Genomic DNA, 16649 nt, shown 5'->3' on the forward strand with positions numbered 1-16649 from the left:
TACATTTTTACAAATACTTATAAAACTGTTAAATTTTTAATTAATAGTTATTAAATGTATATTGAAATTCAAAAATTAAAATAAAAATATTTTTTTTACTTCCATTTATGAAAATACCAGTGTCTAGTTTTAAGACGTGCGTATAAATGGTTGTAAAAAACACAAAGTTAGTTTTATACATAATTATATAAATTTGATACATAAATTTTTAGAAATTCATTTTTTTATTATTAAAACAAATTTTATCAAAATCCCAAACAAATTTCTAGAATTCAGTATATTTTAATATTTTTTTCCACAAGTCTGGCATCACATTCTCGGATATAAATACAATGCAACTCTGTACTTTCGGAGTGTATATAAGTCAAAATGATTTATTTTTTTATAGCCAAAGTATTGTGATGATTTTATTGTCTTGGGATACAATTTGTTTATTAGTTTAGTGATTATTATTTTTTAATATTCGCGAGGTGTTAGTTATAGTGTTTGATATACTAACTACTTAACCGATGGAAGCAGCAGCGATGGCGCCTACATCTAAAGCTCTGCCTAACAATACTGCAGCTGCTTCAGATGTATCTTTGCGCTTTTATTCGTTCTTGCCTTGCACACAGCCAAAAAAAAGTATGTAATATATTATTTAATTATGTTTGGCATTTGTGAACATTTCATATTTATATGTTTTTATTTCTGTTTGCATCTGTTTTTTTTAGCTCTGACCAACAGTTCAAAAACAAGTGGTTATAGCACGGATACAAGTGGTGTGCTTGTTATCAACGATAGCGACGATGAAGACTCATCGACTATATCTGCCGCTTCAGAGCCACAATTTGAGTTTTTATGCGAAATAGATGTTGACAAAAATGTTGCGCTTCCACGACCTATCGAGCTAAAAGTGGAGTGTAAAAAGGAGCCCAACCATGATTACATTAATCAACAGCACCAGCAGCAAAAGGATAAAATATGTAATGAAAAAAATCAATCATCAATTCATACAGCAGCGACAACGGATTATAGTGATTGTGAGGATGAGCTTTTAGCATTGTGTAAAATTGAGCCAGTTTGTGATCTAAACGAAGTCTTGCCACATACAACGAACGCCGAACATGAGAACAATCACTATATTTACTTCATCTGCCCACAATGTGGTGAACGCTACGATGCACATTCACATTGGCGGCGCCACATAGAGATGGTGCATCAGTTGGGCGATAATAGAAATTGGAATTTCAAACGGCGACCGAACAATGAGTTCGAATGTGCCAAATGCCACGAAACGTTTACACGTTGTACGCTAAAAACATTGCAACAGCATCACTTTACACACTTGCCGCACAAAGTGTATCATTGCAAATTGTGTCCGTACCAGGAGCATAGTATGTTTTTGTTGATTTCGCATATTATGTTGCACAAGGAGAGAGATGCCAGCTGCAGCGCTAGTGTCAAAAATAGTAATGACGCGCCGACAGCACGTGAAATAGCGCTGTGGGAGCACGAGAGTCGCGCTTTAATTTCATACATATGTCCGGCTTGCGGTTTAACTTTTGAGACCGAGGATGCTTGGCAGGCGCACATAAATTTTAGGTGAGTTTGGATATTTTTGGAAAATAATTTTAACTTATAGACAGTTTGTGTGTAAGAAAATTCTGGAAAGAATATTTCGTTTAATTTCAAGTGAAGAAAAGTAAAATGTGTTTTAAAGCGCTTGAGTAAAAAATAAGAACACAAAAAACGTTAATTTCGGTTGCATCGAAACTACAGTAAAGTGCGCAAATACAAGATATTTAATATAATTTCTTAGGTGATTTTCATCGGTTTGTTTGCATGAGAGCTGAATAATTCCTTTGGAGATTATACCATTGCCTTGGATAATAATTCATGACAAAAATCGTGAAAACATCTTGTTAATTAAACAAGTTTTCATTTAAGTCATGCTTTATTCGTTTAGTTTGCATGGCTGCTATATTGTAGGGTGGTTTGATGTCGGAGGTTTCAACAAATTATTAGCATCTTGAGAAAAAAAACGTGTACATAATTTCAGATCGATATATTAAAACTTAATTCGCGTAAACAGAGATGGACAGACAAACGGTCATTATTAAATTGAGTTAGCTCGTCATGCTGATCATTTATTTTATATGATCTCCGACGTATCGTGCTGTGTGTTACAAATTAACTTAATATGCCACGTTCAGAGTATAAAAAAATATCGTTTTAATTTAATATATTATATTAATGTTGAAGTCATCTCTTATATTTATTAATGCAGTTGAATTTTTGTAGTACACATAATCCATTAACATATATTTCTTTTATTAATATATATTCTCTATTATCTCTTCCTCACAGTCACAACTTCCTAGAAAAGACGGCGGAAAATCGTTTCGGTGATCATTTCAAATGCTCCGAATGCTCGGTCGAGATCTTCTCGCAGCACATTGCCGATCTGCAGCAACATCTATTCACACATCTACCCTTCAAATCATATTTCAAATGCAAAATATGCAGTTTTACTATATCGCGACGAAACTTCATGCTCTCTCACATATTGAACTTACACAAAGCACATTTAACACCCAGCGCCATTCCAAGTGGCGACACCGTTTTAACGCCAGCCACATCAACCACAACATCAGTTACCGGTGTATCACCTGCAGTCGTCACAACAACCACAACGATCACCTCATCGCCTGGCGAAAGCATAAACGACAGTCATATTTCATCTGGTAGTTTGGTGGAATCCGAGGATATAAATGCAAATTCCATAAGTGTTTATAATGATGGAAGAAGCTTGCGTAGAATTTCAGTGCCATCTCAGCCCATGAACATTACATATGCCAACAGCGATCTGCTAAAGATGCCGTTTAAAGTGACTAAAAGCAAAGGCTCTTTTAGATGTAGGAAATGCACCAAACATTATATGTATCGAAAGAGTTACGATAAGCATATCCGTTACTGCAGCCTTATGAATTCAACGTTTTAAGTGATATGCAGGCTGTATTGAAATTGCTTAGCAAACATACAAACATATTTAGGCATATACATGTATGTCTATAACGTGGGTGTGCCAGGCATCACTAGAATAACCAAAAGTCATAAATAACAAAGAGTAACGTATAATTTTTTTCTCACTCACATTCCATTTTCAAGCATCTACATTTCATTTACGCGTGTGCATGTGCTTGCCTGTGTGTGTGTGTGTGTGTATAGTTTGGTGTGTGGCAAGTCAATATTTTTTTAACATACACATACAGTTATATTTTCACTTAGCATTGTTTTAAATGATAAGCTTTTTAGATAGTTAGCACTACGTTGCAGTTGAAATCTCACACCTCCACCCACGCACACACACACACTAACACACATAAGTATATATATTTATTAAACTGTAAGCTATTCTTTAACTATTGTTTCCTGTTTTGACTATAATTTAAGTGAAAATTACTTTTATTATATAAATTTTTTGTTACATAGATTCTAGATATATTGATTTATGGAAATATTTTCATCATTTACAATTTCGGGCGAACGGAAAAGACATTATCCTCCTAACTTGTATTAAGCTGCGTTAAGTACAAAACTTGAAAATGTGTATTTTTTCAAATCAGAAAACAATGAAATAAAAACAACACAATGAATTTTTGCGTAAAAAATATTTCTATAATAATATTTCCATACATTTTATGCTTATTCTAAAATATATATGTATGTATGTCTATATGTATATATGGGTACATGTGATTCGAGCATCAATCGTGATAAAAAATTTAAATATTAGCACAACACATTCGTATACATTTGCATACATTTCACATTGAATATTGTTCTAAACAAAGCGCCACGCCGTAAACACACCGTGAGCATTTTCAAAAAATCGTAGCCGTAAGCAAAACTTTAAACACATACACACCGAGCGTGTCAACACAATGTATACGCTTAGTATTCGCCATAAACAGTTTACAGTGACGTCACATATCGTTCAAGTTGCGATTCTCATTTCGTCCGAAATTCGTGTCGCGCAAATAGTGTGCGGTCTGCTCGCTTATCAGCGACATCACAATCGTTTTAAGGCTCAGCACCGAGGCTAACTTGTACTTGAGCGCCACCGACTTGACCAAAGCCACCAATTGCGCCAAATGCTCATCCATGCGCGCGCCGATGCGATGATGCTGCGCGTACAGTTGAAAGCTAGTTGTGAATAAATTCAATTTAGTTTGTTAGTGTTTTGAGTTTCGAAATGAAGTTTATAAACAAATGTGTAAATAATAAAAAGCAAAAACAATTTGCTTAACATTCATAAACTTATTTGAATTGAAATAACCAAACTGTCTTAGAAGAAGTAACTACACAGCTAATACAGTAATCTTTAAATGACGCCTAAATGTATGCTAAGAAGTAGTGTTAGTTAACGCGCTGCTATTAGCGGTGATTCGTTATTTTATTTGCTGTTGGAAATTTAATTTATTTTTACGTTGAACTTTTAAGATTTCGCAAATGTTTTTTTTCTTAATAAATATTAATTAATTTATAAAAAAAATAATAAACTTATGGTGTTAATTAAAAAAAATATGGAACTGCTAAAAAATGCTGCTAAATGCATTTTCAAAGATGTTAACGAAGGTTGCGAATTTTTTATTTCCACAATTTTGAAACCAAACATTAAATTTTCAATTTGTTATGCTGATTTTGCGATTAAAAATCAAAGATTTTGAGATTAAAAATTAAAATTAAATTTTATTTTTTTAATTCCCTTTTTTTAAATAAAGTTTTCAATTACATAATTTTGGATTTTTAATCCCAAAATTTTCTAATTAAATTTGCAATTTTTATTCTAATTTAGAGATTATAAATTCAACATTTTGAGATTAAATATTTAACTTTTTTATTAAATTTCCATTTTAAAATTAAATTTTTAATCCCAAAATTTTGGACTTTTACTTCCAACAATTTATCCTAATTCCGATTTTGGTTTTAAATTGTTAATTCCAACAATTTTGAATGAAAATTTAAAATTTGTTTTTAAATCTAAAATAGATGTAATAAATAAAAAAAATATTTTTTTCAAATAAAAAGCTTGAATTAAAAAGGTTACAAAAGGAAAAATATACATTTTTAGCTGAAACACTTTAAATAAAAGCAATTAAATAAAAACAAGAAAAAAGCGCTAAATTATTTTGATATTTTATACGCAAACAAAAATTTTAAATCTGGAACAATTACTTTTTTTGATTTTTAATATGCTTGAAATTAAATTTTTTTAAGCGGTATTTGGGATTAAAAATACATTTTTAATTTTTGAAATACATTTTTTTTCGTTTTTTAACCGGAAATTGGTATTAAAAATTTTAAAAAATAAGTTTAATTAAAAAAAAAATAAAAATAAAAAAATTTCAATTTTTTCGTTTTTATTACGATATTAAGAATGATTTTTAATCAATAAAGTTATATTCAAAAATAATTATATTCAAACACTATTGTCATTCCGATATTTGCAATTCTATTTTGTTCTTACTCCGATATTTGGAATTTAAACCTAAACAAGTATTTTTAATTAAAAAAAATTAAATCAAAAATGATTTTCAAAATTTTTTTTCTGGTATTTGGAAAGAAAGTTTTAATTTTTTATTTCGGTATTTGAGATTAAAAATTTCAAAATGATTTTTAGTTAAGATAAACAAATTATTTCGGACTGTTTTTTAATCTTATATTTGGTATTTAAAATTAAAAAAAATATGTTTGTTAATTAAAAAAAATTAAATCAAAAGTGATTTTCAAAATTTGCTTCTGGTATTTAGGGAGAAACTTTTAATTCTTTTTAAATAAAAAAATATATTTAAAATTATTTTTTTTTTATTTTTCACTTCGGTATTTGGGATTAAATTTTTTTTTTTTTTAATAAGATAAAAGAAATTATTTTTTATTCCCTCTTTCAGGATTAAAATTATTACTATTTATATATTTTTTGTTCCAGTATAAAAAATATTTTCGAAAATTAAAAAAAAAAATATTTCCAAAATTATTTTTTTTATTCCGATATTTGGGATTAACCATTTAAAAAAGATTTTTAATTAGGATAAAAAAAAATATATTTAAAATATAAAATATAAGATAACATATGAGATAAAAAAAATATATTTTTTATTTTTTTTTTCTTAATTTTTCATAAAAATTTAGAAACGTTTTTTAATTCGATAAAAACAAAACTATTTTTTATTCCATCTTTTAGTGTTAAAATTTTTTTTCTAAAATTAATAAAAAAAAATATTATTTTCAAAATAATTTTTTTATTTTTTATTCCGATATTTGGGGTTAAAATAATTTTTTATATATTTTTCTTACCGGTTTTTGAAATTACGAACTTAAAAATGATTTTCGAAAAACTAGATTAGAAAATAGAAAAGTGTAAATTCGTACATCCGTACTTTAAGAAAACAGCTACCGAAAAGGCAATGCCTAAGAAAGTTGCAAGACTGTGCTATGAAAGAAAACCCGCCTAAAGCCACATAATTTGTTGCATAAATTAACCAAAAATATGTTTGTTAGTAAGATATGTTATAAATATTATTTTAAAATGCCGTAAATATTGCCTAGTTCCAGTTATTATGCTATTTTGATAAAAATTACGTGAAATTGTTTAATTTATAGGCAATTAAGCATAGAAAGTATAAATAAAATTTTAAAATTTCGTTTTAAATTAAAATAATAAAAGTGTGCTTCGAACTGTTTTTAACATGAAAAAAATTTTAATTAAAATAAAAAAGAAAATATTAAAAAAATTTTAAGTAAAAAAAAAATTTTTAAATATTGAATTAGAAGGAAATGAAAAATTTTAATTAAAATATATAAAAAATTAAATTAAAAAGAAAAAAAAATTTAAATAAAAAAATTTTAATTAAAAAAATTTCAATTAAAAAATTAATTTGAAAATAATAACTATAAAAAAATTTTCATTAATAAAAAATTTAATTAAAAAAATAATAATAAAATAAAAAACAAAAAATTGTATAAAAAAAATTTCTTAAAAAATTAGTTTAAAAAAATTAAATTTAAATTTAAAAAATATAACTAAAAAAATTGTATTAAAAAAAATTAGTTAAAACAAAAATAAGAAATATGTATAAAAAATTAGCTTTTTTAAACGTAAACGTAAACAGACATTTTCCTAAATATTTCTATAAATTAGTAACTGTACCCACCCTTTAACTGTATTCTCAATGATATTGTCATTGATCTGTAAATGTTGCAAGTATTCCTGCAGATAATGCGCATGCCCGAGTATAACATATTGCGAGAGCAGCACTTCAGCCCAGTTGATGTCGAAGCCGCAAGCGCGACTGAGTATAAGCGTCTGCGGCACACTGAAATATAATAAGAACAATAGCATTTTTAAAGAAATCCAAGAAAAGAAAATACAAGACAAACAAGTAAAAAAAAATATGAACATACACAATGCATAGAAAAGTCCAAACAAATAATATATTTCCAAAAAAGTAAAAAATTCCAAAAAAATAAAAACCAGCCAAAAAAATAAGATAAAATATATCCAAAAAATAATCCAAAATAAAAAGTAAATACATACATATACATACATTTCTATTTATTATTATAACAACAATGTATATGAATTTCAAAGGAAATTGTCATAAATATATATATATACGTACATAGTGTGAATTTTTCTACAAAACCAGTGTCAATTTTAAATCATTAGCTATAGTATTAACCTCTCGAAGCAAATTAAATTATAAAATATTGAATAAAGAAAAAAAACATAAAAAAATTTGGATCAAAAAAAGAAAAAAAATTATCTCCAAATAAAATAGTTTAGTTGTAAAATGGCATACAAGCAAAATTAAAAAAAAAAAATGTATTCGAGTGAACTAAATATTTGTATGTTTTGTGTGTGGTAATTTTTTGTGTCACTAGATTTTTAGGTTATGGTGAAAAATTTTTAGGCTAGCGTACGAAAAAGATTGTATTAGAAGTTATAACGTCGTATTGCGTTCGATTAGGTATTTGTATTTGCTGAAATGTGAAAATTATTTGTACAAACAATTTCAACGAAATAAAAAATAAATATAGAAAAAAACGTTTAGTAACTTTATATCAAGTCTTTTTTTCAAATTATTTATATTTATACACTGAAAAGAGTATATGAAGTTCGCCAGGAAATAAACCTCAGAGACCCCATATATTGTTTATACATATATTTATATATGTACATATTTATATGTATATAAATGATCAGCGTAACGAGCTGAGTCGAATTAACAATGTCCGTTATGTCTGGCAGTTTTGGAGATATCGTTCTGAAATTTTGCTCACGTCTTTTTCTCTCCAAGAAGCTGCTTATTTTTCGGAATCGTCGATATCGGATCACTATAACATATAGCTACCATACAAACCGAGGGATCAAAATTAAGTTCTTGTATGGAAACCCATCTTATTTGACAAGATATCTTCACGAAATTTTGTATGGAATATTATCCGAGGCAACGATATAATCTCAGAAGAAATGGTTCAGATCGGACTACTATAGCATATAGCTGCCATACAAACTGAACGATAAAAATTAAGTTCTTATATGGAAAGCTTTCATTTGACAAGGTATCTGCACGAAGTTTGGTATGGATTATTGTCTAAATCAAGAATCCAATCTCCGAAGAAATTGTTCAGATCGGATCACTATAGTATATAGCTGCCATAATCAAGCAAAATCGAAAAAAAGATATTTTTTCCTTAATAAGTAACCTTAATTCGACTTGAATGTGGTTTTTATCAAGTATTGAGGCTAAAAAAATTTAGTAAAACATTTACCGTTGGTCGGTTACGTTTTCAGATGTAGTTACACATAGACATAATTGTTTTAAGTCATGCAACATCCACTCACCTCAGCTCCGCATTGATCAGTTCACGAAATTCCTCACGCGTCTGCACGTTCACCACACACACACATAGATGCGTCTCCATGGCATTGCGTTCCAAGGCTTTGCTGGCCAAATCAATTTGCACAGCCACCATTTCGGCCAACGAGGCGACGCGTTGCGCCAACAACAATTTATTGTCGAGCAAATAATTTTCCGTTGCATGTGTGTAATATTCCATAGCTTGCTGCAGCAGCACAAGCAACTCGGGCGTGGCACGCAGTTTGGGTATGAATGTTTTTGTCGGATTTGCCGTTGTCAAATTGGCCATGGACATCTTCTCCGGCAGCTGTGCGGTGTTGACAGCCGCTTGATTGATGATCTTGGCCAGCACGGCTTGCGCATCCTGCTCCCACATTTCGGCCAGCTCCTGATACATGAGAAAGTGCAGCGCTGTCAATTTTAAATATTCTCTACCGTTATTCGGACAATATTCGCGTAGATATGTGATTATTGCCTGACGCAGACCGATTGTCTTCTCCTCATCAAACTGGCCCAGCAGCGATTCGAACTGTTCGTTCTTGAGCAGCGAATCGAAACAGTAGAACATTTCGCGGTAGCGTCCGATGCCGCTGAGCATGCGCACAATTAACGACCAGGACTTGGCTTGCGTGAGCACGGCGTTTAAGGCTTTGGCGCGGTTCAACACATTCGCTATGCCTTCCATGGAGCACTCGTGCACGTAGCATTGATGTGCCTTGATCAACAGCTCCACATAGATGATGTTCTGCTTCTTGTGTGACAGCACTTGCGCCGGCGGTAGCATCGGCCCGGCATTTGTGGCGGTGGTAATCGGTGGTATGACGGTCGAAATACCATTGCTGTTGGTCGGCAGGCCGTAACGTCGTATGATTTCGGCGAGTCGCTCAAATACCGTATTGTGTTCGTATGGTTTATTATCTTGGAATTTACGATATGCTTTCAAGGCATCACAGTATTCAAGCAGACAATTGCCCAGCTTGGTGGTGTTGGGTACTAATTCCAGAAATAAATGCAAATCACGATCGATATTGTAGCCCCAGACGGGCGTATTTTTGATCGTGTTTTTGGCTTGTTGATCGGCAGTGAAAATGTAGAACCGTGGACGCACGATGGCTGTGGCAAGTTCGGTGGCCAGGAGTTCAGCGATCTGTGGAGAGGAAAGTGTATAAATATTGTAATTTGATTTGGCAGTTACAAAAACAAGGAAGGTCTGATATGAGCCGGAACCGAAAATATTTTCTTATTATATAAAAGATTCCATAGAAGAACTGGTTGTTGTTGTAACGATTATCTAATTCCCGCTTGGTCGGTAAGCATCAGGTAGGATGACATCGGGTTAATGCTGTTGTAGCGGTAGGAATATGCCGAGCTGACAGTCCTTGGCCGGAAAAAAATCCGGAACTCGTGGAAACGGTCGAGTTCATCTAACGGTACGCCCAGGAAACGTAATGTTTTGTAGCGTCCGATCCCGAGGGGGGAAGAGGGGTGATAGTTGGGTGGGATTTTCTGGGCTTGCGAAGAGGTGGTTAGTCATACTGTCAAATTTCAGATGGATATCCCAAAAACTGACAGAGTAGTGCGCGTATTTACAGACAGACGGACAGATAAACGAACAGACCGGGTTACCGGTGTTATATTAAGTTCGGAGTATAAAAATACAAAAAAAAAATATCCTCACCTCCTGCGGTGTCATATGCGTTGATGTTATAATATCACTCACAACCAGCAGACGATGCAGACAACCTTCTTCGGAAACGCTTTGCAACAACACCGTTGTATCCTTCGTGCGCAACACATCCAAATACTCTTTATCCAAATACATGGCAGCGCGATAGACCATAACAATGCGACGTCCAATATTGACGCCATAAGTGAGCTTGGAAGCAATGCCTTGTATGGTCTCCAACGTTTCGCGCTTCTCCTTGGAAGGTATCTCTTCAAACTCGAGAGTCGAACAACTATCTGAGAGATCGCTGCTGGCTTTCGAGGGCGAATTACGACCTAAAAAGTGAAGCGCTCGATACATTTAAATAATAATTTCAGTGAACACAAACAAACCTTCGCGCGTCAGCAGCCCACTATCCAGCGTGCGTTTGTTGAATTTGGCGAATGAACTTATCTCGATGTCACGCAGCATTTGGCGCTCCTCCGAAGACATGCTGAAAATGGTGGTCACACCCTCGGCCAATGCCATGCAAAACACCACAAAACGCAAATCGATTGGACGGCATTCGAAGAGTTCTTGCAGCCGCAATGCCTCCACAATATCACCTTTGTCCAGCAATAAGTTAAGTTGAGCTTCCAGACGCGCCTCCATTTGCTTGGTCATCGGATGTTTTATGCTGACATTGAGATCTTCAACACCGGCGAGCTCCTTCAATTCGAGAAAAGACTTATAGAGTACACAACGTTCGTTCAACATGATCTGCTCGTAGTATTCCGAGTGGTAAACACCCATTGCAGCTGCGACATCATCATCCAGTTGTAGATAGCAAATAAACATTTCGTACTCGATTTGATCACGATCGAACGATTCATTCGGAAAGAGATGATGCTGCTTTATAACAGTTAGCGCACGCTTCAGTAGTTGATACTTGCGCGCGCATGGCTCGGTAAGGCGACCGGCGGCGTAAAGATAAAAATTCACCAGCAATTCCGGCGGCAGTGAATGCTCCGCGATTTCATTTTCGTACAGTTGAAACGTCTTAACCGGATATGGTTCCTCGCCGTCAGCCGATTCAGCTGACTCCAGCTTTGTTACCCATTTGCTGTAGACAATATCACTGATGGGTTGCTGTAGCAGCGTAGCCAAACGCACGGCGACATCGTATTCGCCTTTCGCACGCAAAGCGTCCAAAAGTTGTTCGTACACCTGATTGTTATCTACGGCAAGTTGCTCGAAATCGATCGTGTAGCATTCGGCCCAGCCAGGACGCGTTTGGAGCGCTTCGAAAACGGCGTGCAAACGACAAAAGTCCATTTGGACGCTAATGTCGCTCATGTCGGAACGGCACATACAGCTAATGAGCTTCTGTTGCTCCAGCGTCGATTCGAAATTGTGCTGCAAATGCACGAGTAGCAAACGGATGCTGTGCTGCATGAGTTCGTGGCGCTCGAGTGTGGCGCAGAAAGGCATTACAACTGCATTGTTGCTCCAAGCAAGCAGAAAGAGACGTAGCGTGTGTACATCTTCATCGTCGAAGTGGCGTTTGTGTTGAGTGCGCTGTAGAAAGTGGCACAAATGTGTAAAAGCGCTGTCCTGTGGAGAAAAGAAGAGTAAGCTTGCTGAATTATTATTCCTTGAACAGGGTATATTAAGCTTGGCACGAAGTTCAGGCATCGTGCCGGGTTGACAGTCCTTGGCCGGATAAAAATCCGGGTCCGTTCCAGTTAATTAGACCCGACTGACGTGTTAACGGTTATTATGTATTATTATCTAAGACAACGGTGTAATCTACGAACAAATTGTTCAGATCGGACCACTTTAGCACTTACCTTGAAGAATATGCGAAAACTACGCAATAGCAGACTCGTATCTCCATGACGCACAGCGGACTCCACCAGCAACCAGGTAACTTGCTGTATATGCAACGTGGACAATTTCAGCACTTCAGTCCATTGATTTGTGGCTACAGCCAGCCAAACCAGCCACTGCCACTCGATATTGGCATGATGCACTGTGGCGGCTAGCACCGCTAATACTGGCAGTCTGTACTTCACACAATTCCGCAGTAAATTCCATGAAGTCGCATGTGTATGCTGATCCTGCATGAGCTCGAGAAATTTACCGGCACTGCTCACCTGCTCCTCATTTATGGGCGTAGTGCTGAGCAGCACAATCGCAAAGAGATCTAGACGCCCGCAAGCGTCCGGCAAGAAATGCAAGCGTTGCTGACTGGGTGCAGTGCGAAAAAGCGCGCTATTGGGATCATTGCAAGCAGAACTAATGGACGAGGTGAGCGTCTCAGCGGAGGTAGTTAATGGCTGCAAAGTAAAATAAATTTTCAAAACTTAAACAGTTATAAAAATAAAAAGTATACACACATTTGCTTCAGCTTTACGTGCGGGTTTCTTATGTTGACGAGAGAAGCTGGCATGCCGCTTCACCTGCGCTGGCAATTCGCATAAAAAGGCGCGCAGCATATGCTCGCCCATGGCGCGCGTCTCGAAGTGTCCCACTAGCACTTGTAGTTGTGAGAGCGGCACGTCAAAGTATTGCATGAGCACCAGCAGGCGCCACCAATCGTCTTCTTTCGCATAATTTTGCATTACTTTCATGGGCCATTGGCGTTGGCCGCTGCAGGCGACTAAGCGCATTAGCGCCTGGTAATCTTTCAGTGGAAATTTGGCTGGTTCTTTCGTAATCTGTTGTACCAAAAGGTTTTCCACACGCGCAAATAACTGTGTGTAATTTTTGGCCACCACGCTTGTTTCGTCCCCCTCATTCTCCAGCAAGCGACACAATTTGAGGTAATTACGCAAATACTGTGAATCATAGCCGAGCATCTCGATGAAGGCGACGCAGTGCGTTACCAATTCCGAGTTGTTGGTGTGCTGTAATGCCAATTCGGTGACAGTTTCGCAGGCGGTAAAGAGATGCCCTTTGGTTAGTTGGCCGTACTGTTGCAGATGGTCCATGATAAGGTAGTAGACGGCATAACAGCTGCGTTGCTGTTTCAAATAATGCAGAAAGTTGAGTTTATACTTTCGCGCAAATTTTGCGCAGAGCTTTTCATTGGAGAAAGAAGCTAACGTGTCTGTTTGCAGTTCCTTGGAGATTTCTTTTATGTCGATATGCTTGAATTTGCGCAGAAAATCATAAGGGGTGGGCATACTTTTACCTTGCCCGTTACTGCAATTGTCTATACTCGTGGATATATTTGATTCGCTATTATGATTTGGATTTCTGATGGGTAATGTTTTCAAATATGGAATGTTTTGTAAACCAGTTGTGTGTAAGAAACAAATTAAAGTCTCCACACTGGGCTCATTGCTGAGAAAATCGAATAATGTGACTAATGGTTGTTCAGTGTTAAAATCAATACCTTGATGCTCCAAATACGATTTGGTCGCTTGGAATACCTTAAATTAAAAAAAAAAATAATAATTAACAAATAAATTGTAACCAAATTGAAAGAGACCCACTTTTCCAAACTCTTCCAACTCATCGGTTTTGTTTTCTTTTAATGCTACTAAAAACTTGAGCAACTCCTCATCGTCCGGATATTCCGCAAACATCTCTTCCAACTCGCGTGTTTTCACAAAATTCCGTAGTAGCAACATGTGTAGACCGCGCTCAAGTAAAAATTGTCCTATCGGCAGTTTTTCCAATATTTCACGGTTCCGTTCCAAACTTTCGGTAGTGCAAAGCCGCCGCACTACCACAGACACTTCATCTCTTTCATCGGCAAATAAGTATCCGGCCGCGGCAAAGCAATTACGTATCGTTTCATTAGGTGTCCCTAATGTTTTTAATGCATATTCATACATTTCCGCTTCCAGTACCCACTCACAATATAATACCTCTAATTCTGTGTACTCCACTTGTGGCAACTGCCCTGCTAATGTGCACCAACGCACTAATTGTGCCAATTTCGCTTCGTCTACCAAATAATTCCATAAGCTATATTTATCTAAACGTTCCAAAAGCTGCGGATTGTTGTTCAAAAAATATAACTCCGCTAATAATTTATTGAGGTATGAATCATCGCAATGCACCAGCGTTTCAATATTAACGCGTCGTAGTTGTACTTTGCACTTTGCCAGCAATTCAGGACATGCTTGTAGTTGCTGCAGCAAATCCCAATAGAATTGCAATTGAAGCATATCAGTCTCATAATTTTGTGGATCTTTCTTTTGTAGATGTTCTATTACAAGTTCACGTAGTTCCTCATCATCACACTCACAAGCGAACTGATAATAGAAGCTTTTAACATCCCGCTTTACATTGATTAATACCATTTCCGCCTTGCACACCAGTCGTTCAGTAAGCAGTCGATGCACATACGTTTGTACAACATCCTGGAAGAATTGCTCATATTCCGGTATTGGTAGTTTCCGCTTACGTGCCCAATACTCAATACAGAGATCAATGTTTTCACCCTTTGTGGCCACCTCTTTAATAAGCGCCACTTCACTAATGCCAGTCCAGGATTTGAAGAGTTTATCACGTTTATACGTGGCACTCATGTTTTCACTTGGAAAATCGCTTTTCTCGATCTTGTAATTGTGAAATAGGTTATTACATTGCCTTTCACCCACTTAAGTGGTTTCCTTTGTTTTCGGAGTGTAAAAGTAGCGCTGTTGAAAATTTTCCTTCACTTTACATATTCTGCTTCGGTTGATAAGCTTCTAAATTTGTTTATTTGCTTATTTTCCTATAATCGCCACCGCAAATCACTGTAATTGAATGACAAAAACAATAAAATTGTTAAGCAATGAAGGAATGTAAAACTTTGTTTTCTTGTTATCAGCGATGCACCAAAATTACGATGCCGTTTTAAAAACAAATCGACGGCGTTAAGTATGTAAATATTTTATAGCTGTGGTATGCAAAGAAAGTTTACACCAAACGAATTAATCCATTATGGGAATTAATTTAATGTATATATTTACATATCAAACTGTTTTCATGCATTTTAATAAAGTTTCTTTCCTAGAAAATAATTTTAATTCCACGACGTTGGTTGTCTTTTAAACGGCGCCGTATTTATCGCACATATGTTGTTATTCAACAGCTGTTTCTTATCACTTCCTTAGTGTTGCCAAGCCATTTTGGCATTGGACAGAATGATGGAATAATGGATAATCATGTATTGGCCGAATTCCTCAGCATTAAAATAAATTTTTAGAATATATTAAAATTTCGATACAATTCTTAATAGAGTTATACGGAAAACAGACTTTGATATGAATTGATTGCATCGTTATTATATCTTTGTCCAAACTGAGTACGAAATTGAAAAGTAAAGTTCTCTCTCGACTAACAAAGACCGAATTCCATAAGTCACTCATCATCCCCGCCTTACTAAATGGTTAGAGTCATGGACTATGCTGAAGAGTTTTCAAGATAATGGTTCTGCGGAAGTCTTACGGGCATTTCGCTCGAAAGGATGAAAACAATCCAACTCTGAGGGGCATCAGAGGAACGGGAAGACCTCCACGGGACGAATGCTTTCTTAAGACGTATTTATGGCGACCGTTGAGGCAAAGCACGACGCATCTCGAGCGGAAGCACACTAAAGTTCAAGAGAAATAAGAGACCTAACTGGTAAGAAAAGACATGATCGTTAAGGTGAATGGGAGCAAAACCAATATTTTCAGTGACACCTCGCACCATTGAAGAGTAGCTTCGAATTTTTACTTGCTAAAAGTGGCTGCACTTCGATATGCGAAGGTCCTTCGGGGAAGATATTACTTAAACAGTTTCGGACAGTTCCATGCACTTCCATAAACAAAGAAAGGTTTTTATTGAGGGAAACCTGTCTTTTCTGCGACTTCGTGACGGAGATACCGCAGCTTTTACTTCTTGAATGCCAAGAATAAGAATTACAAGCAGAAGGATCCGAGACATCAAAACACATATCCATTGAGCCAAGAACGATGTTAAGTTTACGTAATGTATTGGATGGGATAAGGAGATGTGTCAGAGAGTGGCCGACAAATAGACCAAACGGTGCATACCGCTATATATTTCTAATCTATGTATTATACGGCCCACACTCAAGTAGGATGAGGAGTTGA

The 16649-nt window shown here is 35.3% G+C and overlaps 2 protein-coding genes across 2 annotated transcripts; one reads left to right on the plus strand and one right to left on the minus strand.

Moving 5' to 3' along the window:
• The first annotated feature begins 349 nt into the window (after positions 1 to 349).
• LOC105234250 (uncharacterized) lies at positions 350 to 4543 on the plus strand. The gene is made up of 3 exons (XM_011216541.4): positions 350 to 624; positions 714 to 1584; positions 2350 to 4543. The coding sequence occupies exons 1-3, from the start codon at positions 510 to 512 to the stop codon at positions 2981 to 2983; spliced, it is 1620 nt and encodes a 539-aa protein (XP_011214843.1). The 5' UTR covers positions 350 to 509; the 3' UTR covers positions 2984 to 4543.
• Positions 3635 to 15379, minus strand: LOC105234258 (uncharacterized). Its single transcript, XM_049450923.1, has 8 exons — positions 14052 to 15379; positions 12951 to 13988; positions 12402 to 12890; positions 10965 to 12165; positions 10585 to 10907; positions 8891 to 10053; positions 7197 to 7358; positions 3635 to 4188 (listed from the first exon to the last, which is right to left on the minus strand). The coding sequence occupies exons 1-8, from the start codon at positions 15093 to 15095 to the stop codon at positions 3969 to 3971; spliced, it is 5640 nt and encodes a 1879-aa protein (XP_049306880.1). The 5' UTR covers positions 15096 to 15379; the 3' UTR covers positions 3635 to 3968.
• Between the last annotated feature and the right edge of the window lie 1270 nt (positions 15380 to 16649).

The sequence above is a fragment of the Bactrocera dorsalis genome, chromosome 3, assembly GCF_023373825.1.
Source record: "Bactrocera dorsalis isolate Fly_Bdor chromosome 3, ASM2337382v1, whole genome shotgun sequence".
NCBI classification, from domain to species: Eukaryota; Metazoa; Arthropoda; class Insecta; order Diptera; family Tephritidae; genus Bactrocera; species Bactrocera dorsalis.